The 26,732-nt window shown below is 41.0% G+C and overlaps 1 protein-coding gene across 1 annotated transcript in view; it reads right to left on the bottom strand.

The window, feature by feature from the left end:
* The window catches only part of FLACC1 (flagellum associated containing coiled-coil domains 1), a 57,171-nt gene extending 30,664 nt beyond the window's left edge, over positions 1-26,507 (bottom strand). Inside the window, exons 1-14 of the mRNA XM_075608651.1 lie at positions 26,414-26,507; positions 25,765-25,966; positions 22,570-22,632; positions 22,167-22,224; positions 20,489-20,625; positions 19,861-19,887; positions 17,996-18,104; positions 14,061-14,122; positions 13,291-13,388; positions 12,194-12,246; positions 10,412-10,511; positions 5,494-5,597; positions 3,710-3,772; positions 2,507-2,596 (exon numbers count right to left, since the gene is read on the bottom strand). Coding sequence (XP_075464766.1) covers positions 2,507-2,596; positions 3,710-3,772; positions 5,494-5,597; positions 10,412-10,511; positions 12,194-12,246; positions 13,291-13,388; positions 14,061-14,122; positions 17,996-18,104; positions 19,861-19,887; positions 20,489-20,625; positions 22,167-22,224; positions 22,570-22,632; positions 25,765-25,865 — 1,065 coding nt within the window. The 5' untranslated portion in view covers positions 25,866-25,966; positions 26,414-26,507. The remainder of the gene's footprint in view (positions 1-2,506; positions 2,597-3,709; positions 3,773-5,493; positions 5,598-10,411; positions 10,512-12,193; positions 12,247-13,290; positions 13,389-14,060; positions 14,123-17,995; positions 18,105-19,860; positions 19,888-20,488; positions 20,626-22,166; positions 22,225-22,569; positions 22,633-25,764; positions 25,967-26,413) is intronic.
* Positions 26,508-26,732: the final 225 nt, after the last annotated feature.

The raw sequence follows: 26,732 nt of genomic DNA, 5'->3' as shown, positions 1-26,732 counted from the left end.
GCATAAGCTCATGATTTAAATGGATAGGAAGCTGAAAAAGCGACACATTTGCATGCCATTACCCAGAATCCTGCTCTGCGAGTTAACAAATGTGTGACGTGACAATAGTATGAATAAAGCAGGTTTGGGGACCTGTGGAAGACCTGCAGATTCACTCCTGCGTTTCCTACCGTGAACACAAACATATTCATATCACAGGAAACAAAGAAGTGGTATTTTAATTTAGGGAGAATTGATCTCTTTGAGGCAGTGAATTACTTTATAAGAAATCGATTGCAACAGCGCTAACTTGTGAACAGTGTCCTAAAATAAATAAAATATGTATAACAATAATCTAGTACAGCTAAACCCCGTTATAACGCGCCTCGCTATACCGCGAATCGGTTATAATGCGGTCTGAGCATGGCTCCCGAATTGAAAGCCTCCATTTTGCCGGCTTACCTGCATCTCAAATTTTCCATTTTGCCGCCTTACACTCTCCTCTTACAGCTCATCTCTCTCCTCTTCCTGCTGTCCACTCTGCCCGTCTTGTGCCATCGGGGTTTTTTTTTTTTTCAAACATTCAATTCAATGCTTTATTGACTACCAGACACAGACACAAATAAACATTAATACATTTTGTACAAAACACATGCAGGGATTGAACTCGGGACCTTCTGATACCAATGCCTTGCCTCTTACCTCTACACCATAGGCTTGGTGTGACAAGACAGAACCTATAAATATATTTATCCTCTACAACACAAGGTACATGTCAATGTGAAATCTTAAGTCTATTTCTAGCTGTCTATGACATCACACAGTTCTGTGGTCTAGTGGAAGAACTTCTTACCAACATATGCAAGGGTCCTGGGTTCAATTCCTGTATGAAATGGTATAATTAACTTTTTTAATAAATTATTATTTTAATTATGTTGTATAATTTATAAATATATAATTCTTTATTATTCTTTATTAAATAATAATTATTCATTAATCAATAATGATGTATTAATAATAATTCATTATTAATCATTCTTTATGATTAATTATGTATTATTAATAAGTATGATTATTAATTATTATTAACAGTTAATTAACTTATTAATAATTATTACTAAATACTTAATAATAATTATTAATACTTACTTATTAATGAAACGTTAATTATTAATAATTAAGTATTAATAATTACTTAATAATTATTAGCACCCAATTAGTAATAATAATTATTAATACTTAATTATTAACAACAATTATTAATACTTACTAATTATTAATAGTTATTAAGTATTAATAAGTTTTATTAATAATTAAGTATTAATAATTATTATTACTAATTGGGTATTAATAATTATTAGGTATTAGTAATACTTATTAGTCAAAATTATTAATTGTTAATGATAATTAATAATCATACTTATTAATCATAATATAATTAATAATAATAGTATTATTAATTAATAATTATTAAAAAATAATTATTAATAATACTTAATACATAATTATTAATTAGTTAATTAACTGCTAATAATAATTAATCATCATACTTATTAATAATACATTATTAATCATAAAGAATGATTAATAATGAATTATTATTAATACATCATTATTGATTAATGAATAATTATTACTTAATAAAGAATAATAAAGAATTATATATTTATAAATTATACAACATAATTAAAATAATAATTTATTAAAAAAGTTAATTATACCATTTCATACAGGAATTGAACCCAGGACCCTTGCATATGTTGGTAAGAAGTTCTTCCACTAGACCACAGAACTGTGTGATGTCATAGACAGCTAGAAATAGACTTAAGATTTCACATTGACATGTACCTTGTGTTGTAGAGGATAAATATATTTATAGGTTCTGTCTTGTCACACCAAACCTATGGTGTAGAGGTAAGAAGCAAGGCATTGGTATCAGAAGGTCCCGAGTTCAATCCCTGTATGTGTTTTGTACAAAATGTATTAATGTTTAATTGTGTTTGTGTCTGTGTCTGGTAGTCAATAAAGCATTGAATTGAATGTTTGAAAAAAACAATGGCATACGACGGCAAGAGAGCAGAGAGTTATGAGCACGTGGACAGCAGGAAGAGGAGAGCACTGGTAAGGCGGCAAAATGGAGGAGATTTAAATCTGTAATGAGGAAGCTCCAGAGCTGATGCCGGTGAAATTTTAACGCGAACCCGGTTGTAATGCGGTCTTTGGGTTGTGGACCCCAAGGACCGCGTTATAACGGGGTTTAGCTGTATATAACAGAAATAAATATCTTAAAGTGAATAATTAACGTGAACTGTGATCAATTAGTAAATATAGTGAAAATTCCACCACCCAGTGTAAAAGGTGCTAACAGAAAAGCTACTCAAAACCCTTGTATAGACTGTTGTATACTTGTTGTATAGTGAATTACTTTGGCAGACCCACGTGTAGCTCAAGATATGATTGTGCCACAGTCTAATTTTTGCGGGAGGGGCACACACATTAGTTCTGTATAAACCCCCCTGTCACTCACCAGCTTCCCAATCTTCCCTTGTGCTCGCTGCAGCAGTGTGTTCACTGAAACAATCGCCTCCTGCTTCTCAGCTATATCTGTCTGCAAACACTGCAAGATGATAACATGTTAAAATGGTAACTCCAATGCCCTAGCTGCACATTATTATCTAAATGTCTCCCCCTTATGTTTACACTTTAGATGCATCAACAGAGGATGCTGATGTGCAATCCAGATTATTAGCAATGCTGATTGGCTAATGTACTGGACCACCACAGCTAATGACTAAGGACTTGCACCTTATGATTTGAATCCTTGAATGACAATATGAATATATCCAAGATCGCTATATTAATAAAGGTCCAAGACATGGTACCACAATGATTAACACTATATCATAATCAAATTCAACTGTAGATATTTAAGCATATCTGGATATGGCAGATCACATGTGCTGTATGTCCTTGTACAAAAAGCTTACACTTTAATGTTGGGGTCTGGGAGGGGGGAGGAAAGGGAAGATCATGCACACCTAAAAATGTAATGCAAAAAACATTTTTATTTATAATGGCTGGACCATGACCTTGTTATACGCAAACATAGTCGATTCATTTTTACAATGCCCTTATGGGGTACCTGGTAACGTCATGGACACTCGCTTGTTTTTTAGGTGCCAAGTTGTCTGATCGCTCGGACTGAGCAGGGAGCCCAATTCGAACGGATTGTGGCATGTAAATAGTGATTTGTGGAGGTAGACAATATGTTTGTACGAGAGGTTAATTGCTATATTTTGAATTATGCCGAAATCTGATTGGGCCAATAGGGTTACTAGTGTCTTCTGTGATAACCTGATTTACATACACTTATTTTTTACTCTGTTTTTTTTCATTTATCTACAGACCATTGTAGAACCAAGATGTAAAACAGAATAATTATCCTGCGTTTGACATTGTCATATCTGTCTGTCTAAGTGTCTCTGTGTAAATAAACCAGTGGATCACAAGCAATGCTGCCCAGAGCTCACACTGCACCTTTGTTGGGTAGAGAGACAGAGATCCCGTCAATGTGATTGCACTGGCTCCTAATATTGGACCTCCAGCAACTTACTTACACGTTGAGAGCAAAGTGCATGGCTTTTTCTGTAGGTGTCTTCATAAGAAATCAATGACAACCGTATATTGTTAGCACTAGATGTAGTGTTCTTGCTTTTAAATGACCAGTTACCTCGTTTAACTTGTTCAGCATCTGTGATTCTTGCATTACTTCTTTGTACTTCTGCCAGGTTTCCTAGAAATACAGAAGGATTTGGGATCAAATTCAACTCCATCTTTACCAATTCATGAAAGTTTACAAAGCTTCTTGTCTCCAACGTACCAAGTGCGCAGAATTCAAATTAAAAGCCTCAGGCAGAAACATGGTTACAATTGTTTTACATTTGTTATAACTTGATTACAACTTCTCAAAAATCCTATTTTACTACAGTCTGGGATATTTCTTATAGAAAAGGAGTACCAACTGCAGTGCCGACCTTTTCATGGTGTATAATCTGTCTTTTTCACAACTCAAGTCTGGATGACCCAAAAACAATGGAGCCCATGTACCAAGATCATATTTTGTGCGTCGAAATTTTAGTGCTAAAAGGTAGTACAAATGGTGTGTCCCGTGTATGACGGTCGCTATGTGACTTCATACATAAAATGCATAGTTCGTTATTTGAAATTAAAATCGGGTCATGTTGAATACTTGATGGATGCAATTAAAATAAAAACAGAATTATGTGTATTTATTTAGGATTAGTATCAGTAAATATACATTTGTAGAATATTTATAACAGCCATCCTGTGAAAATAATACATTTTGTTAACCTATATAAAGAAGCATCCACCCTGTGTCAAATACATTTTTGATTGATACGCAGCAACTTTATTCTGCATTAACAATATAAAATAGGCTTTTTAGGATTTAAGCAAAGTTTAGCTTCTGAGTGTCGTGCACATCCCGTTTCTGGGCGCCAATATACTTGACCAAAAACATTTGATGCCTACGGCGCAGATTGAGGGAAACAAAAAAGTTATTACATGGGCGTGCAATATAATTTGTTATTGCTGTGCGTCAAGTTTACACCAAAAATTCAATTTGCGCCACTTGGTACATCCGCCCCGCTGACTTGGTCAAATGGAATTCCTGGTGAGATTTTCTACTATTAATGGTATGGTTCATGTTTCTGTGGATTCCATCAATCTAACCTCTAATAATCCCTGGATACCGCTATTAAAAGCAGGTTAGACACAAAGTGAATCTGAATGTTCTCATGTAAGGTAAGAACTTTGTGCGTGTGTAACCTTTTGGGTTCCACCAAGACGTAGTCACTACGCCATGGGGTCTGGCACTCAGGGTGGCCACATCATGCCAAGAGAGTGCTTTTCCGGGTCATGTGACCGCGGCCCATCCAGTACTAAAGAACTATTCTGTTCAGTGTTCTGCATCTCCCTACTGTCCAACTGTCACCGCCTGTGATGTTACTTATGGCTCAGCCCGTGACAAGTCTCTTTGTATTAGCAGAAGCTGGTGTTTGAACGGAAACTGATTTTAATATAAATGTTTTTATTTCAGGCCGAGTTTCATTAGCAGTGATGTATCCCCAGTATTAGACGTTTCTATCCTGCACGATAAATAGTTACATTGTATCTGCCTGTTATCTGGGGAGAATTGAATTGCTGAATTATATTGAGGTCTAGAATACCTGGAAACTTTTTTTATCAAAAATGGTAATACCAAAGTGGCAGAGAGGAGCTTTGCATGTGCTCCTCTTTGCCACCCTGCCACCTATAGTTTTTTTAAACTTTCATAATCTCCATGTGTGTTTAAAAAGTGTTTTGTTTTTTTAGAGAAACAAAACAAAAAGGAGTGTTGCAATTTGTTGTTTTTTCCCCCAGCATTTCAGCAACTTATCTAATAGTTTTCAGCTAAATAAATGGTAATGGCTAAATAAAAAAAAAAAAACTTACATCTAGTTGTCTTGCGTGACTCTGCTGGACTACAGACACCTCTTCCTGGGCATTTCTCAGCAATTCTTGTCTTTCTGTCTCAAACACCTCTAGCTGAGCCTGCTCTGGGAAGCAAAGGGGTCGTCATGTTTGGGTTTGTATGTACAGACAAAAAATAGAGAGCACAGATTGCTCCATGGGATTGATGGATTAGTGATGCCTTTTACAAGATCAATGTCATTATAAAATAAATCCAATTGTACATACCGGAGAACTGCCTCAGGTTTAATAAAGAGCCTGCTCTCCTTCATTTGGCATAACCCAACACGTCTGAAATGATTCACACAATTCCTTCAGTCTCTGGCACCCTCACAAAATGTTCTCTGCTCTGCAAACCTGTCATTGTAACAGTGTATTCCTAGATCTGTCGTCCAGCCACATTTGAAAGTCATAGCAGCGTCTTAAAGCACGGGATGTGCAAACCTATTCTCTGGGCTAGAGGTGGGTGAAACTTGCAAAGATGCTTTTGCAAACGTGAAGTTGGTTTTAATTTTAAAAAAATTAGCTCTGACTGATTCACTACTTTTTTCCCCAAACAAAAAGGGCCATTTTGGATGGTTCGTGAACTCGGGTGAAAGCATTGCACATCTTTACTCTGGACCACCAGCCACGCCAGGTATTAGGAACAACCAGTGCATATACACACACACAGTTGAATGCGTCTAATTTACCGTAAAACTGATTTTTCGTGGCGAATCCAGAAACGATGGGCTGGCTCAAGTTTAAGAACTTCTGCCCTAATGTTTCATGGCAAGATATTTTAAATAATTCCATCGATAAATACATGCAATTTTCTGTGGTAATGAAAGCCCGTGTATAGTAATAAGATCTATGTATATGTGCATACGAATTATGAAACAGATAAACCCAACAGCATTAAAATCTGGAACAGCAGAACAGCCATGTAAAATGTTCATCTCTATCGGTCAAATAAAAGGTATCACACCATGTAAAGAATTCCCTTTTACAGGATTTCATACTGTTCTTATACTACATTAAAATCTCTTCAACTGACAGAGCGAAAGTGCAATGCAAAGATAATATAAGACGTTTATTCTAAGCTATATTACATAATAGATGAGATTGAAAAAAAACAAAAAAAAAAAAACTTATGTCCTTTGAGTTCAACCTATGTTAATTCAGACAACAGATATTCATCCTATATTTTCATTTACAGTATTTTGATCCAGAGGAAGGAAAGCAAAAAAACCTCAGCGAAACATCATCCAATGAAGTCTCATAAAGGGGAAAATTAAATTCCTTCCTGACTCCAAATAATGGCACTCAGATTTCTCCCTGGATCCACATCCTTCCCATATTTACATATTTGGTATATCCCTGTACAACTTTCCTTTCTAAAAAGATGTCCAACCTTTTTCTTAAAGATATCATTAAAGATCTGATTCCTACATGTATGGGTGCCCTGCAATATAGCAAAAAGCACCTGTACACGTAACACACAAGAGTGAATGCAACTTTGGATATTGTGACTGTTTGGGGTTTCATACTAGTACAGTGGTTCCCTGCTTGGTCATTCAACCCAAGGGTGCGCAAACTGGGGGCGCAGGATTTTTCAGGGGGGGGGGGGGCGCAGCGTTTGCAGAGGCCCCGCGCTCTTCCCCAAGGCATTTCAATTAAATGAATAGAAAAAAAGGGGAATAGTGCGCAATCTAATTTTAAACGTGACGTGATAAGTGAGAATATATGAAATAAATAACTTAACCTAAGATTGAGCGTCTGCAGCTGTGATGGAAGGTGGGGGGGGCTCAGGAACCCCCTGGAACTAACAAATGGATACAAAAAAAAGACACAGCGCACAACGCTCATAGTGCATTACAAAATATTATTGACATGAATAATAAATGGTGAGTAATGTGCGTACATCAAATAAATTAATAACAAGCAGTTTCGGGATATTTTACCCAACGCCTCCGGAGACCAGGATATATGTCTTTGCAGGGGTGATACTGCTGTCCTCGATGGTGCAGGGTCCTATTGAAATGTGTGCACAACCTCTGCTTGATCTTGCTCCCCTGAGCACAGGCAGGCTGGGAGCTGCTGATTCCTGCAGTGTTTCAGCAGGGCAGTTTTAGACATCAGCTGTGCGCCAACACTCTCCTCCGTGTGGATCACTTCCTGGATCGTGACGTCACCGCAGGGATTCGGCGCCGCTCAGCAACAGTCAAAATCGCGCAGTAGGGTGCCAGTATGGGGCTAGAGCACTAGTACAAGCTTGTCCTACGCGTTTCGAAACGGAACGTTTCTTCTTCAGGGGCTAATATTAAGTGGATTTCGGGTAAAAGCTATATATCCCGCAATCGTGTCTCATTGGTTAATCCCTTAATCCTATTGTCCAATAGGGAACCAACGGGGGCGGGATTAGAGTCCCGAAAGACATACGTCACTAACTAAGGTTAACATATGCAAAAAAACTTTGAACAAACTTTAATAACAAGAACAATGTTAACCAAGACGCAAATGATGGGCCTGAGTGCGAGTAAGTGCATAGGAGAGTGAGAGAGTGACCTGTCTGCACTTACTCGCACTCAGGCCCATCATTTGCGTCTTGGTTAACATTGTTCTTGTTATTAAAGTTTGTTCAAAGTTTTTTTGCATATGTTAACCTTAGTTAGTGACGTAGTGACACGATTGCGGGATATATAGCTTTTACCCGAAATCCACTTAATATTAGTCCCTGAAGAAGAAACGTTCCGTTTCGAAACGCGTAGGACAAGCTTGTACTAGTGCTCTAGCCCCATACTGGCACCCTACTGCGCGATTTTGACTGTTGCTGAGCGGCGCCGAATCCCTGCGGTGACGTCACGATCCAGGAAGTGATCCACACGGAGGAGAGTGTTGGCGCACAGCTGATGTCTAAAACTGCCCTGCTGAAACACTGCAGGAATCAGCAGCTCCCAGCCTGCCTGTGCTCAGGGGATATATACACACAGAGAACACCCGCACAACTTAGTATTTTGAACCAATGTGAGGTGCTAACTAGGTAGAAACAAGAATGCATAAATAGAGAAAAGAAACCTAGTATATAAGCACTCTTCTTCACAACTAAATGTATAATGAATGTATTAAAATACTTTATTGAATCAATGAATAAAAAAATGGGGTTTAAAATAAGATATATATCAAACAGTACGTGACTGTCATTAGTAACGTAACTCTGGTAAGTTAGGTTGATGAAACATATGGGGATCCCTTATAGATATTCGGGATCCTTATGCTATTGTATAGCTGCCTATTAATATAGGACTAAGGCCGTCACTGGGCCACTGCTTAGAAACTGATCTGTCCCTTATAAGGCGGATCTGAAATGTGTAATAGTAAGCTATAAAATGCTTTGTTCGTCCGCTATATGTGTAATCTGTATAAAGACAGCTGGCAGCCTCCCTGGCGGTGTGTCTTATGAATAGGGTTAAACCAAAGCACTAGAAAGGGACCCACGTAAGAGTTTCTTCCCCACACCACCACTAGCCTATGAGGTATTATTGTTTAACTAAAAAGTAACCAGATGTCCCTAACTAATAAGTATACAGGCAATGACAGCCCGATGGGTACTGGATACCACTGAAGGCTAATGTGGAGGAATAAAAGAATTCTTCCCCCAATGTGGTTTAGTAAATGGTCTCCATACAGGAGACCATTTACTAAACCACATTGGGGGAAGAATTCTTTTATTCCTCCACATTAGCCTTCAGTGGTATCCAGTACCCATCGGGCTGTCATTGCCTGTATACTTATTAGTTAGGGACATCTGGTTACTTTTTAGTTAAACAATAATACCTCATAGGCTAGTGGTGGTGTGGGGAAGAAACTCTTACGTGGGTCCCTTTCTAGTGCTTTGGTTTAACCCTATTCATAAGACACACCGCCAGGGAGGCTGCCAGCTGTCTTTATACAGATTACACATATAGCGGACGAACAAAGCATTTTATAGCTTACTATTACACATTTCAGATCCGCCTTATAAGGGACAGATCAGTTTCTAAGCAGTGGCCCAGTGACGGCCTTAGTCCTATATTAATAGGCAGCTATACAATAGCATAAGGATCCCGAATATCTATAAGGGATCCCCATATGTTTCATCAACCTAACTTACCAGAGTTACGTTACTAATGACAGTCACGTACTGTTTGATATATATCTTATTTTAAACCCCATTTTTTTATTCATTGATTCAATAAAGTATTTTAATACATTCATTATACATTTAGTTGTGAAGAAGAGTGCTTATATACTAGGTTTCTTTTCTCTATTTATGCTGTGCTCAGGGGAGCAAGATCAAGCAGAGGTTGTGCACACATTTCAATAGGACCCTGCACCATCGAGGACAGCAGTATCACCCCTGCAAAGACATATATCCTGGTCTCCGGAGGCGTTGGGTAAAATATCCCGAAACTGCTTGTTATTAATTTATTTGATGTACGCACATTACTCACCATTTATTATTCATGTCAATAATATTTTGTAATGCACTATGAGCGTTGTGCGCTGTGTCTTTTTTTTGTATCCATTTCAATTAAATGCCAGGGGATCACGTGAAGCCTCTGCAACTTCCCTTACCTTGTCTCCGGCGATGCGTCGCCATGTCAACGTGGCATTAAATGAAGTCACGTTACCATGGCACCGTGACGTCACCGACACCGCTGCGTAATTTGACGCCGGAGACATGGTAAGGAAGGGGGCATGAGCAGGTGGGTGGGGGGGAGGGGTGCAGACAGGGGCGCAGGGGGGGGAAGTTTGCACACCCCTGATTTAGCCCCTCTGATAGTGAATTTGCTTTGCCATCTGTTAGCAGTGAAGATGCTAGAGGTCTGACTCATCCCTACGGACGGTACAGAAAGCAATGTCTTGCTGATAATCTCACTTTGCTTCCCCATCTCCTTAAACTTCTCCTGTTCAAATGTCTCTTTCCACCGGGTCTCCTTCTGCAGCCAGACTTCATTCAACTCCTCCAAAAGGCTTTCCTATGACAGAAACAGAGGGACACACGTTGATTCTGTAGCTGTGCCCATCTCAGCCAATCCCAGCATGGCTTCACCAGGACGTGGTACTTAACATTCATGAGAATCTAGAACAGGTTAGTGATATGCGCTCCAACATTTGTGTCCAGTCTTGATTCAATAGTAGTATATGTCCTTTATAAAGATGCAAAGGATAGGTAACTGGGGCTAGTGACGTATAAAAGCAATGACACTTCAGTAACTGTATAATCAAATATAGGGTATCTCTGTCCCTGAAGGTTAAAGGCTGAGATTGAAAAAAATCAGACCTTAAACCTCATTGGGAGAGTCCTAAATAGACATAAAGTAATGGTGTACTCACATATAATTGCCCCAGTCCTGTGTATCTTGGTAGGCGTGCAACCAGGAGAATGAGCAGAAATCCAAAGGAAAAACACTCCAACGCACAGCCAGAAATAGAGTGGGTCCCAAATAAAAAAGCTAGTAAAAAATAATCTTTATTGGTCCATGTTAAAAAACGGAGGTAAGTACCCTCCTACGCGTTTCGTAAGCAGGTACGAAACGCGTAGGAAGGTACTTACCTCTGTTTTTTAACATGGACCAATAAAGATTATTTTTTACTAGCATTTTTTGTTTGGGACCCACTCTATTTCTGGCTGTGCGTTGGAGTGTTTTTAATTTGGATTCATGAGAATCTAAGCTGAAGCAGCACTCAGATGCTAAATGGGACTTAGCAAAATTCACATATGTCAGCTGACTCATGTGGGGACACTCTTATGCCAAAATTGCTTATAGTCCAGAAGATGGGACTACAATACCTGGACTGCATTATTAACACACATGTACCCTGGCAGCTGTGTGTTTTGCAGGTGAAAGCCGCTTAGTATTGTGCAACTGCTAATTAACTTGAGCCAAACCCCCACATTTATAAAAGGAGTCTCCTGCCATAATAATAATAATAATAATAATAGCATGTTCTTGTATAACGCTGCTAGTTTTGCATAGCGCCTTACAGAGACATTTTGCAGGCACAGGTCCCTGCCCCGTGGAGTTTACAATCTATGTTTTGGTGCCTGAGGCACAGGGATATAAAGTGACTTGCCCAAGGTTAAAAGGAGCCGACACTGGGAATTGAACCAGGTTCCCCTGCTTCAAACTCAGTGCCAGTCAGTGTCAATACCTTCTGACTCTGGAAGACACAATGCCCTTGAATGGGCTGTAAGATGTCTCCCAGTTAGATAGATACATGGTGGCAGAGTGGCTCAAAATGCCAAATTAAGGCCAAGTAATTCTGTTTTCTAATCTCCCACTAGAGGGAGCTCATCTCACATTTGTGATTACTAATTATGTGTTCTTGTTTGATAACTCCAGTCTCCAGCTGCACCCAAGGGTGCCATACTAACAAGCTTTTTACCTGTAACTTTTCAAGGCTAATTAAAGAAAACAACAAATATTTAAATAGAACAAAAACTGCAGAAAATAGGTATTACTAAATATAATTTACATGTATATTTTTCATTTTTTAGCACCAACCAGCGCTTTACAATTTTTACAAACATTACATTACAGGGAATATAATACAGATGGGGTAAATACATTGGGAGATAGGAGTCTCTGCTCCAAAGATCTTACAATCCAACTACATGTCCCCGCTGTCAGTAAACAGTTAACAGCTTCAACTTTACCTTGTAGGTCTTGAAAGAACTGTGCAAAAAGTCGCAGTCATTCTGCAGGTCCTCTGTGTGAAAGAAAAGCCTAATGTAAGTACAGAAGTACAAAGTTATGCACAGCTGGCAAATAACGATAACATTAATATTAGCTGATGGGTTTTTAACCCCTTGGGTGCTGAGCAGATAAGAACCACATTGTACTGCAATACCTTGCTGACCTCTGCAATATTTAATCAGTTAAAGAGTCAGTTTATTCCCCAAATTTCTCCTGGGATGCGCTTTACCTCTGGAACAACCCAGCTGCGTCAGACTTTTCACACATTGTAACTCACTTTTTTAAAGACCCATCCAACACCTTCCTGATAAACAAACTGATTAGCTCACATCATACATCTTCAGGACACCAGCCCTCTCTCCACTGACCCTCTCCTGTCCTCCAGACCTATCATTCTATGATTTGCACATGGAGGTTAATGAGAAAATGGGAGAAAGTACTGTTTTGTACACACCAAAAAAGTTGAATGCATAACAATATATATTTAAAAAGCACCTGAACTTGGTAAAGATACAATCATTTGTTTTACTGTTGTGTATATATATTTATATCAGTAAAACAAATGATTGTATCTTTACCAAGTTCAGGTGCTTTCTTTGGTCTAGTGTTTCACCTACACTTTGGATTTTTGTATGTTGCCTTAACAAATCCTCTGTCCCTCGATCTCCAGTGCCCCCTCCCTGGTTCTGGAGATATTTCTTGTTTTCGTGCCAGTTTCTGACACACAAACTAACCTTACAAGTATGACTGCGGGATCACTAATAAAAAGCCTTGATGAAATCTCCAGGCGACATTGGGGCTTTCTTTTTGCTGCCTGACAGAGGCGGCCCCCAGAGGCCACTTATTCTTGCCTGGTAGTTAAAAGTCCAAAAATATCGGGAACCAGCGAGTCCTTGGAGATCAGGGACCATGGACCAATTTTCGGGTACTCCAGGTTCCCATAGTTTAAAACAAGATCTCCCCCCAAAAAATGTGCAGCACCGACTGCTTTATAAATAAAGATGGATTTCTGAACTCCTCCCACAGTAGCACTTAGACAACTGAGTCTCTGCCTTACCAAACTTCTTTTCAGCTTCTGCCTTCTCCTGTGCTAGTTTGGCACTGTCCTCCTCTTGAATTCTATGCAGTTCAGTGGCATGTTTCTCCCGGAGACTCCTGCACAGAACACACACACACAAAAAAAGACTCATCCCTCGTCTGCAAACAGCCCAAATTTACCAACCAAAACTCTGGTGTATCTACAGCATCTTGCTGCCATCTCCATTCTAACGCTCCACAACAGCACCCATTGTTTTCCAGGACCATACACCGACTTCAAGTTCTACCCTGGCCAAATTCACTCTCATATCCTGGGGTCTAGAAGAGAGCCCAGATTCTTGCTGTTGCTCGTCTCCGTTGAAGAACGCTTCACAGACATCAGAAGAATGTATGTGATTGGTTCCCAAAAGTGTAACGAGATGGGTATTATTTCTACATGCAGCAAAATTACAACTGTAAAATAGTCCCGTTGTTTCCGTTCTATTGGACAGGATACATTGTATCTTACAGTGTTAAAAGTATTCTGGAGTTTGGAGAGATAACTTTGGAGTTGATTAAGAACTGTACGTTACATTGTATTATTTGATCATTTTCACTTGTTCAAGAGATTGTTCAGTTTGTAAAAATAAATTAACTGTAGTTGTGTTTTTAGATGGGATTTTAGGAGGGAGAGATGAAAAATGGTATAGAAACGACAACGTTTCCATTGAAATCATGCACCGTACTGCCTCATAGCAGTGTGATAATATGGTAGGATACATATTTACACATAGCATGTGGCTGTTGTACCTGACTTCTTCCTCATTCTTCTTCTGTAGCTCTGTAACTCTGTCCTCCAGCTCCTTTGTCAGCTGAAGTAAAGAACAAAAAGGAATAGGGTTTTTTGTTTTTTTTTAGCAGCAAGGATTATGTCCTCCAGGCAAATAGACACGCACAATATCCCATGGAGTTGGGAAATTGGGGATTGATGGAAACCCAAAGGCTTGTTGTAATGCCTCTATTTATATCACAAAGAAATTAGAGGGTTGTCAGAAAAAGTAACAGAATCCTCTAAGGAAGAATGAATTAAATAGTGCACACACCCCTGGGTTATTTAAAACGTAGCATTTAATGACATGCCGTTTAATATCAAGGGCTAACACAATACACTAAAATGTTAAAAATGACAAAGATGTGATAAACAATAGTGCTCAGATTAAAAATTAGGAAGGGTGGGAAAGACCGTACAGTATATACATGTGAATTACCCAGCAAATAGTTCACACCCCATCTATAATGGTCAAATAAATATGAGGGCCAGTCCCTATGTTAATAAGGTCATTAAAGTATCACCTGTATAGCATGGATGAGATTTGGACTGCAGTGGATCCAATTTCAAAATGTATTATTAGCAGCTGCTAATAGCAGAAGTATCCAAATTAACCCTGGGTGTATGCCATAGATAAAACCTTGCTGCCTACAGCAGTCAGAATAGATGCGAGACCCAATTGCTATGTTGATAAAGTTATTGCAGTATCACCTGTGTAACAGGGATGAGGTATTGGACTGCAGAAGGTCTAATCTCCAAACAGATGACTATTACCTGCTAACTGCGGTAATAGTAGGTACCAAACTACCCTGAGTGGGCAACGGTGAGTTACACTAGCACTAGCTGATAGAAATTCTAGAGGCTACATTTTCATACTGACTATGCTACCTTGTACCAATCAGCAAATCTAAGCCCTCATACTGTAACCATCTGCCTTCTACTTCCTGGATGACGTCACTGTGTCATAACTCCCTACGCATTTTGCTCACGTGAGAGCTTCGTCAGGGGTAATGGAAGAAAAAAACCCTGCCGAAGTTCCCGCGTGAGCAAAACTCGCAGTACGTCATAATGCAGTGATGTCATCTAGGACTTGTTACACAGGTGATACTGCAATAACTATGAACATGGTAATTAGGTCTCACATCTATTCTGACTCCTGTAGACAGGGAGGTATTGTCTATGGCATACATGCAGGGTTAATTTCAAATGAATAATTTAATTAATAATTTGGATACTTCTGCTATTAGCAGCTATCAGTTATACATTTTGGGATTAGGTCCACTGCAGTCTAAATCAGACAGGTGCTACTTTAATGACCTTATTAATATAGCCACTAGCCCTCATATTTATTTGACAATTATAGACACCGTGTGATCACCTCTGGCATTTATCCAGGGTGTATTTGTTACTCCCCCTCTACCAAGTGATATTTACAACTATTCGGTGGGTAATTCATATGTACAGTTAGGTCCGGAAATAATTGGACATTGAAACAAGATTTGTTATTTCGGCTGGCTACCGAAATAAATTCAAGTTACAGTTAAATAATGAATATGGGCTTAAAATGCAGTCTATACGCTTTAATTTTAGGGTATTCACATCCAAATTGGATGAAGGGTTTAGGAATGACATCTCTTTAATATGTAGCCTCCTCTTTTTCAAGGGACCAAAAGTAATTGGACAATTGACTCAAAAGCTGTTTCATGGACAGGTGTGGGCTATTCCTTCGTTATTTCATCATCAATTAAGCAGGTAAAAGGTCTGGAGTGGATTCCAGGTGTGGCATTCGCATTTGGAAGCTGTTGCTGTGAACCCACAACATGCGGTCAAAGGAGCTCTCAATGCAAGTGAAACAGGGCATCCTTAGGCTGCAAAAAGAAAATCCATCAGAGAGATAGCAGGAACATTAGGAGTGGCCAAATCAACAGTTTGGTACATTCTGAGAAAAAAAAAATAGAACGCATTGGTGAGCTCTGCAACACAAAAAGGCCTGGATGTCCACGGAAAACAACAGTGGTGGATGATTGTACGATTCTTTCCATGGTAAAGAAATACCCCTTCACAATATCCAGCCAAGTGAAGAACACTCTCCAGGGGGTAGGCATATCATTATCCAAGTCTACTATAAAGAGAAGACTTCACGAGCAAATACAGAGGGTTCACCACAAGGTGCAAACCATTCATATGCCTTAAGAATAGAAATGCCAGATTAGACTTTGCCAAACAATATCTAAAAAAAAAGCCAGCCCAGTTCTGGAACAGCATTCTTTGGACAGATGAAACTAAGATCAATCTGTACCAGAATGATGGGAAGAAAAAAGTATGGAGAAGGCTTGGAACGGCTCATGATCCGAAGCATACCACATCATCTGTAAAACACGGTGGAGGCAGTGTGATGGCATGGGCATGCATGGCTTCCAATGGCACTGGGTCACTAGTGTTTATTGATGATGTGACAGAAGACAGAAGCAGCCAGATGAATTCTGAAGTGTATAGGGATATATTGTCTGCTCAGATTCAGCCAAAATCAGCGAAGTTGATTGGACGGCGCTTCACTTTACAGATGGACAATGACCCAAAACACTGCGAAAGCAACCCAAGCGGTTTTTAAGGCAAAGAAGTGAAATATTCTGCAATGGCCGAGTCAATCACCTGATCTCAACCTGATCGAGCATGCACTTCAGTTGCTGAAGACAAAACTTAAGGCAGAAAGACCCACGAACAAAACAACTGAAGACAGCTGCAGCAAAGTCCTGGCAAAGCATCACAAAGGAGGAAACCCAGCGTTTGGTGATGTCCATGCGTTCCAGACTTCAAGCAGTCATTGCCTGCAAAGGATTCTTGACAAAGTATTAAAAATGAACATTTTATTTATGATTGTGTTAATTTGTCCAATTACATTTGAGCCCCTGAAATAAGGGGACTGTGTATGAAAATGGTTGCAATTCCTAAACGTTTCATACGATATTTTTGTTCAACCCCTTGAATTAAAGATGAAAGTCTGCACTTCTATTGCATCTCGGTTGTTTCATTTCAAATCCATTGTGGGAGCGTACAGAGCCAACATAATAAAAATTGTGTCAGTGTCCAATTATTTCTCGACCTAACTGTATATACTGCACTGTTTTGCCCATCCTTCCTAATCTTTAATCTGAGCACTATTAATCTACTGCGTTAGCCCTTGATATTAAATGGCATGTCATTAAATGCAACATTTTAAATAGTCCAGGGGTGTGCAACATTAAATGCATTCTACATTAGAGGATACTGTAACTTTTTCTGACAACCCTCTAATTTCTTTGTGATATTGCCCTTAATGCATAAGTAAACACCCCTTTGTCACACTGCAGTGGCAAATGGGCAAAGTTACTACACGCTAAATAAAAGTTCATATCACCATAACCGACCTTTTGGGCGGTGTTATTCTTCACTATTCTCTCTACTTATATCAGCGTTACCCAGGCTCCCTACTATAAACCGAATTTTGTATTTTCAATAACCTAAAAAAATGCTTCAAAACTTCACCAAATCGGTAACCAAATGTACTTGCTCATCCTCTCCAATACATTGTGTTCCAAGCCTCTCTGGCAGTTAAGTGATTAAAACAGAGTAGTATGTGAGGTGGGCCTGTAACTCACCCTCCCCTGTAACTCGCCTTGCCCTGCAACTCACCCTCCCTGGCACTGCAACTCACCCTCCCCGGCACTGCAACTGCCCCCTCCCCGGCCCTGTAATCTCACCCTTCTCTGAGCTTGCTGATTCTCCGTTGCCTCCTGTTGCAGTAGTGCTGTTAGTTTGGTACTATGTTAGGTAGCCCTGTAACCTCACCCTTCTCTGAGTTTGCTGATGCTCCGTTGCCTCCTGTTGCAGTAGTGCTGTTAGTTTGGTACTATGTTAGGTAGCCCTGTAACCTCACCCTTCTCTGAGTTTGCTGATGCTCCGTTGCCTCCTGTTCCAGTAGTGCTGTTAGTTTGGCGATCTGTTCCTGCAAAGCTTCAATGATGTCTTCCCTGTAATCGGGTTGGCTAACCCCGCATTACCCACCCGCGGGAAAGCGATGTTAGTCACTTATCATTTGTTACACCCGTAGACAACAAAGCATTTATCGTAGTGTTCTCTAATGAAGTTAATACAGAGTTGCCATGGATACTCTCCGTAACGTTAGCTTCTCATTACCATCGTGGATGTGCGCTAGCTCAGCACTGCATACAGTAACACGTGACTCAATCTCATGGACTTCCCTCTGATGCCTTCTACTGAAAGCTGACCCGGAGAAGCATGTAAACAAAAATACTCTCTTACCGGCGGCGGGGTGGCGAGGGGTTAAGTGGGGGCGGCGGGAGGGGCTCCCTGCCTCCCTGCATCTCCTCGGGCAACTCCCGGGAACATGGTTGCGGGGCGTCCAATGACGCCGCGTTGCCATGGCAACGGGACGGTGTGTGGTGTGTGTCTCCGGGAGAAACATGCAAACTAGCACAGGAGGAGGCAGAAGGGGAGGAGAGGTTTGGTAAGGCAGAGGCCCAGTTGTCTAAGTGCTACTGTGGGAGGAATGCAGAAATCCATCTTTATTTATAAAGCAGTCTGTGCTGCTCATTTTTTTTGGGGGGGGGCTGAGATTTTGTTTTAAATTATGGGAACCTGGAGTCCCCGAAAACTGACCCATGGGCCCCTGATCTCCAAGGACCCGCTGGTTCCCAGGGTTGCCACCTTCTTCTGAAGGCTAACCCTGAGAAAAATATCTGCGCGCTGGCGGCTTGGTGCGGCGTCTCCCAGCATTCTCTTGCATCTCCCACTGCAACTCCCGTGAACATGGCTGCTGCCGCCGTGTTGCCATAACAACGGGGACGCTACGGGACAGCACACTGCGTCAAGTTGTCATGGCAACATGACGCCACGTAGCATCGTGATGTCATGTAGCGTCCCGTTAACATGGCAATGGGCGTCACGCTGTGATATCACGCTGCGTCCCGTTGTCATGGCAACGCGGCATCATTTGGCGCCGCACAGCCATGTTCACGGGAGTTGCAGGGGGAGATGCAGGAGAATGCCAGCAGGCACCGCCACCCGGAGATTAACAAACGCCAAAACCCGTACTCTCTGGGTCAAACCCAGTGGTGGCAGCCCTGTGACTTACATGACGCAAGTCAGAATCGAACATTTGGTCGCAATCATCTCACCGCGAACAAGTCTCTGCCACAGCCACTGGACACTCAGCCACTTCACCAAGGTAAGTTCATTTAAGGGTTAATTTAGCGGTTAGGGGTAAGGTGTTTTAAGGTAGGATGTAGCGTTAATATTCAGGGTTTTTAGAGTAAGGCTAGGGGCAAACCTTGGCGGTGAAGTGGCCAATGGTGAGGAGAGTAGAGGCTAAACGTCGACGCAGAGTTGGTCGCTGCAAAACGTCAGCAGCCAAATGTCCTAAACTGGACTTCATTATCACTGAAGATGTAAATCAGAATGCTGCAAAGCGCAGGCAGACACGATCATTAACAAATGTCTTTAATCAGCTGTAACCAAACTTTATTGAAATGTTTATCTCTGCTGCCAGAGGTGTATACAAGGACTGTAAAGCAATCTAATAACATGCAAAGCAACGCATTGACCATCATTCTGGCAGCACAGGGGTTAGAAATCAGAGGAACAAGCAGTGATGGGTTTTCAGGTTGTACTGTAGTTAATAAAAACAACATAACCACAGTAGTCGTAATAATCATTAGCAATATGTAAATGTCTTATTCTGCAATAAACATACTGCATATTTTGGAGAAGCACTGTACTTACAGCTCGTTATGCACCGACAAGCTAGAACTAGAAAGAAAGAAAGAAAAAAGAACACGTCAAGCAAACAGCAGCACCCCAAAACTGGAACAACCTACCAGAGACTCTCACATCCACCACCAGCTTAAATTCTTTCAAATCTAAGTCTGTCTCACATTTTAATCTGGTCTATAACTGTTACATACGCCCATAATATATATTTTCTTTAACTGTGCACGCAATGTCTTGTATATAATGTGTACTCTGTTCATTTATGTAACTGTATTTGTAACCATGTATTATTTGTCTTAACTCGGTGCCCAGGAGATACTTGAAAACGAGAGGTAACTCGCAATGTATTACTTCCTGGTAAAATATTTTATAAATAAATAAATAGAAAGAAACGCACTAAGTAGGGACGACTGGATCCGGACATGCCCAGCCAGTCCTGGGTTTAGATCTGGATTCCTTATGCATTTTCCACAAGGCAAAGCAATGTATTGGTCCCTCTGCCAGCATTCCCAAAAGGTTGTACCTGTCCTTCATGGAGCCAGTGGGGGGCAGAGGGTTCCCGATATATTTATTATCTCTCACAGAGTATCCCACAGCTCCAGTACTGCAGATACTCCGGGCTCTACCCGTTCTCAGTTACCTGGGTGCAGGTGGGGGCTTCACTTCTGAAAGGGGGCTAACACCCCCACAAACCGCCTCCTCCAGCATGACAGCAATATGACCCTTGGACCGCGTCATGGTATAGCCAGGCGATATGACCAGTGACTCACTATCACCCTAGACAAACAACAAAGGGTTAAAAGTGCATCCCATCCCCCTTCACGTTTATTTTTTTCTAAAAGACCTTTCTAATTAGCTTGATTTTTTTTTAAAGTGTGTGTTATTCCTAAAAATGGGCCCAAACCCCAAATAAAAATGGCTACTAAGCTCCAGTAAGTGACATCATTGCAAACAATTAATGTCAACATTGGACGTCAAACAGCCCGATCAGAGACTCTCAGGACAAGACAGATGCGCTGATCAGACTCTTTCTAGTCTGCATGGAAAACCGCTTTGTTCTCTCCGGTGTGGTGGAGCTAGCTCCATGTGGAGAGTCTACTGCAGGCATCGGGCTCCAATAAATACAACTTAAAATAAATTCTAAAACCGCTTGCAAACAATAAATAGAAACAAGCTTGGTACTCTGCTTTACAGTACAGTATCTAACGGGACCAGAGTCCCGCCGCTCAAACGGAAATTACGCGTCATGTAATCGCTCGAGAATCGATCAAATGACACGCCCTGCCCTGGGGATGCCGAAAACGGATGTGACGGGGGGTTTCACTTATGTTTAGAACGGGCTGGCCCCCTCCTTTGGCTCGGTCAGCCCGATCTGCCCCAAGAAAACAAGCAAGTGCCCTTGACGTACCTGGTGCGTCAGTAGAGCGCTATAAAGGTTAAAGGGCATCACATGGAGCCCACTTTCAAGATCTGTCATTTTTGCGAGTGAACAGCACCCGCCAGTCTAATTATAGTCTCTCGTAATGATGCAATCTGGGGATTCTCCGTTTTCAAAAGGACACATTTTAAAAATCATCTTCATTTTTGGAATGTAAAAAATAAATAAAAATGGAGGATAAAACCTGAGGCACTAAAATCTTATATCCTATCTCAGAAATAATATTGTCTTTTTGGCAACGTTATCCTCAAATGTGTAATAAAATGCGATTTATTTTTGTATATGATTGCTGTTGCATTATCATATACTTTCCTGCAATTTGTGGGTAATTGGAGCAGTTACTCTGTGCATCAAACCTTACCATTTTGATATGATTCATTATTTTAACAAATATTTCAAAACGTAAAGCTAAATTTATAACTAGTTTTCCCAATTGTTTGGTTTAAAAATGGATTTTCTGCCTAATGATTTAACATTTTCTCTCTGATTTGTCGCTCTAAAACCTTGTTTTGCACGTTTATGGATGACTGCAGTATAAAGCAGCTCAGGTCTTTAAAATGTACCTAGGTAGTGCGGTATATGGTTTGGTTTAGCGTTATCAGATTGCAGCTTTAAAAAATAAGCAATTGGGAGCTTTAAAGATGGCTGCTAATTTGATCAAGATAATGCAGCTGTGTGGCAATAGTATTGCACTAGTAAATGATGTGTAGAAGCCCAAATGAGTGGTGAAAGTAACCATACTGTACATGGGCTGAAGTGCAGAGTACTAAAGGGGAGAATGGATTGTTGTATTATAATGCATTGTTCAGCCCTCTTGCATTGAAGAGATGAGTTTCCTTGAGCATGGCCTTAAGAGTTAGGAAGAGGTGATTACACTCACTTCAGCAGATCTGCTGCTTAGTGCTCTGGAGCCGGGAAGTCTCTGAGACGCCCCCTTTCTGCATGAGAAAACAGCGAGAAGAAATTGGATAGATATTGCATACACGGGTACAAAACTCTCCTGCCATGCTGCATTCATAGGGGAGGTTTACGTTTCTACGCAACAGCATATTCTTGGTAACGGGGCTAATGGCATTAGATATGTTAACCCCTTCGCTGCCATGGGGCCTGCAATTAAAGGGGTTATTGAAAAACGAACGACCCTGCAAATAGAATGGTTATTACCAGATAAATAAAGGTGTACACCCGGGGTTATAATAGAATGGTTATTACCAGATAGATATAAGGTGTATACCTGGGGTTATAATGGAATGGTTATTACCAGATAGATAAACGGTGTATACCTGGGGTTAGAAGGTTTCGTAGCCAACTGGTCTTTGCCTGGGTCTCTGAATGCAGAAAAGGTCCTGGCAGAAAGACAGAAAATGTTTAGTGAACAGATCCTGCGCTTCTACCAATTGGGCTAAAATATACTAGTGACATGTTTACATTTAGAAACTAAGTCTGTGTAACAAAGTAGTCATTTGGTTGCATCTTTTGATCAAAACATGATTCAAGCCTGCAACCTCATCAAGGTAATCTCTGTTTTGCAGGTAACTACACTGAATATATGCAATTTCTTATTGTCCTATGGACTAAACTTTGTGAAGTATGTGAAAGTGCCCTGAAGGGGTTAAATAAATGAAGCATAAATGTGATTTAGTGCTGGCCAAAGCCAGTAACAAAGTTCCCTTATTATAAAGGTAAACTGTGGGTGCACAAATACACGCGTGAAATATGAACACTTACACAGATCTCTTCTTTCTGTCAGCCATAGACACTCACCTGCTCTTCAGTGGCGGGTGAAGTGTAGACTGACAATGAGGTGTATTATACCTTTATGCTAATTGGAGAATTGGTAGGGGTTCTATCCTAAAGGGAGGAGCCATACACCGCCAAGGAACTGTTTTAGTAAACCAGAAGCCAGGCGAGCCAGAACCTACCCCTGTGAAGGAATGTATCAGTAACACTATAATTAAATGCCCTTATGGGGTATGCATATGTAGCCGTGACCCCTGATTCACCCCGAGGAATGGGAGGTTGCGCTTGCAAAAGAGTAGTTGCAAAGCCCGCAAAGGAGGAGAGTACATTTGTTGGGAGAAGAGCAGTCCCTTGACCCAGCAGCCCGACGGGGAGGGTCAGGTGATAGTTTTTAGCCTATGGGAGAAGGAGTTGCCAGGCATATAGGCAGGGATTGCACGCACGTGGAGTTAGAGCATCGTGGAGAGACGAGGAGACGGAGATACTGCGCTGGAAGGTTGTACCCCCCAGGCGCAGGCAAGGTGCCCCCGGCCCAGTTAGCCCTGAGTCACCGTAGAGACAAGCTGAGCTAGGGACACCCTTAGTAAGGGCTTTACCCCCTAAACATTGCAGTGTTCGGGACTACCCTGTCGAGGAGAAGCGCCCCCTATCGTAGCGTGGGACCCTCAGAGACTCTTTTCGAAGAACCGTAGCAGTTCCGAGCACCGGAGTGCTCGGCAGGTATTTCATCAAGTGCACCAACTTTACCCTTTCAATCACCTAAGACTTAGTGGCTGCGCAGTCACCCATACACATACACACGGCCGTTGGGAGCGAGAGAATTGATTAACGTATTTGGACACGAGGTGGGAACACCCGGTGGCGGGATTGGGGGAAAGTACTGTTGGTGTCCGCCGAGGCGCAAGTTATAGTTGGCGTCCTCCGAGGCGCATATATGTGGACGTCCTCCGTGGCGTGTTAAATGTTGTGTACCGGCACACCGGAATGTCATGGCATGTAATGTATCGTAAGGTTGACCTATCAGTAAATGAGATTGGTTTTATAACATGGTCGTGTAAGAGAAATTCTTGTATAGATGTCCTGTGAAGACTAACTCCCCCTTTGGCGGGATCTGTCGCAGGTGGAGGCACTGCACCGAACCTATATATATATATATATATATTGTATGCACCCCGGGCTCTCCGTGGCAGAGGCTCAGGCCCTGTGAGTCAGCAGGTAACACAGCACAGAGTAACAGCTTGCCAAGTGATAGGAAGCAAGGTTACACATATATATTCCACAGTAGTGTCCCCTTTGCACGGGGTACACTGGGAAAGTTATTACCCAGACCTAGGCTTGGACTGGACTACTTACCCAAGTATGTCATTCCCAGGCTGATAGTGTGTGTATATGTGTGTATATCAAGATGTTCACTCCATGAACTCCAGCAATACCAAACGGGCCTCTCCAATGCATTGCAATGTATTGGAAACCCTTCTGGCACTCCAGGGGTTACAAGAAACCACAGTGTACTGTGGGATTTGTTCACCCAACCTTCCCCTGATTGGCAGACGTATCCACCTGCTACAGTACATACAGTAAGAAAAAGCATTTGTAAATGTAGTTTATTTTTGTTTTCTATTGTCAGCTCGCGCTCTCCGTATTTGCAGAAGTATCACAGTGTACCTTGGTATCTGGTTACCCCACAATAATCATGACTGACATAGATCAGATACCTCAGTGTGATATAACCGATGCTAATTCTGCCAACATAAAAGGTACGTTAGCTAATGTAGATATTATGGGTCTCTTGTTATTTTTTTGTATCCAAAATATAGTTGTTCTCTTATATAATTATATTTAAAATATCTTGTATAGTGCTGACAGCATATAAGCAGCACACACCCCGGACCAATAGAGCTTACAATCTATTTTTATTTTATTATACTTGAGACACAAGGTGCTAACACCTTGGACTGGGTTGACCCATTTCAAAAGCAGAGACATTTGGTCTCCCGCTTTGCATTGCGTTGAAGCCTCTGGCTGTGAAGGTGTTACCTGCACACAGGTGCAGAAGGAGGATTACTACTGCACACCATATATTACAAAATCTTTTATATTTACCGGTGCTCTTGCGTGAAAAGAAGTCCTGCTGGAAATCCAAGTCACACACTGGTATAAGAATAACACAAGGCACTGCGGATGTTTCTAAATGCTATTTAATGAGCCAAAAACTTAGCGACGTTTCGACCAATGCGTTTTTTTTCAAGTGGTGAGTGGCTAAGTTTTTGGCTCATTAAATAGCATTTAGAAACATCCGCAGTGTTTTGTGTTATTCTTATACCTGCACACAGGTAACATACACACCTGATTTCACCCATGCCTCCCTGCCATCTCTTCCCCTGTAAATTGTGTTAACCCTCTCATTTTCATACTGACTAGCCTTAAAACTCGCCCCACAAAGCATTCCAATAGCCTGCACTCAGTCACTCCTACCACCCATTGTGGCCAAGCACTGCCATCTACAGCACTTATTCCTTCACCTGCTGTATCTGTAAATTCCCCATCAAACTTCTTAGATTGTAAGCTCTTCGGAGCAGGGATTTCCTTTCCTATTGTCTGATTTTGCTGCACTTATTGTATTATTATAATTCCCTGTACTCCCGGTATTCTTGGTGAAGCGCTGAGTACACTTTTGGCGCTATATAAATAAAGACATACAATACAATACAGGTAAAGTGGATGTACAACAGTCTTACCGTCTGCTTGTGTGCCCACATGATTTTCCCAGTGGGTATTTTCCATTTCTGCACCCTGGAGCTACAATGCAGGTGCAAGGGTGTCCTGCGCAGCTAAGCATGCCAGCCCGATGCCACCGTCAGCCTACCCACAGCCGTGAATAACTAGCCTGTGAGCTGCCGTGTGGGGAGCTTTAAACTGGTACTGCAGGCAATCTACAAACTGAAAGATCATACAGTAGGTTGAGTATTATAAGAAGCTTTATACATACACCAGTTACAAAGCAGATGAGGAGGGTGGGGTTATTCATTAAACTGCAATAGTGCCGATCGGGGGTCTAATACACGGAAATCCCCATCGTTCATCGAGTTTGTGTGCGTTATATCGCAGTTTCGTTAATAAATAAAAGGGGCGTGTCTTATACAAGACAATATTAATTAGATCATGTGTTATATAACATTTTATATAAACTTGCTAAATAAATGCAAATAAAAAGAAAGAAAAATGCTTTTGCTTCCAATTAAATTCCTTTTGTTTGATGAATCTGGTGATGGGTTTATTTTTTGCATCACTGGAGCTTTGATCCAACAACCTGGTAACACAGCAGGTGCTGCATGTTTAGGATACAGCAAAGAGTGGGATACAGTGACAAAGTTAAACCATACTAACCTTTGAAGTGGTCTTGCACCTTGTTGTGAGACACACAGGGATATGGAAACACACTTTAGGGACTTTGCTGTTGAAATTCAAGATTCCTTGGGCTTGTCTGTTTTGACTTGTCACCGCGGAAACAATATGGCTTCACTGGATTGGTCAGTGTCACATTCAATGACAGCATGATCACACAGTCAACATGGCTCTTAACCCCTTCTCTGCAAGGGGCGCTGCACTGCAGCATGGGTAAAAGATCAATTTGCAGAACAAATCTATTGCACGAGTTCATAGAGGTTCTTACCTTCTTGTAACTTCTTTGGCTATTGTTTTTTTT

This window comes from Ascaphus truei, chromosome 7 (assembly GCF_040206685.1).
Source record: "Ascaphus truei isolate aAscTru1 chromosome 7, aAscTru1.hap1, whole genome shotgun sequence".
In the NCBI taxonomy this organism is placed as follows: Eukaryota; Metazoa; Chordata; class Amphibia; order Anura; family Ascaphidae; genus Ascaphus; species Ascaphus truei.
Note: the sequence above shows the minus strand (reverse complement) of the source record. Positions and strands in the feature narration are given on the sequence as shown.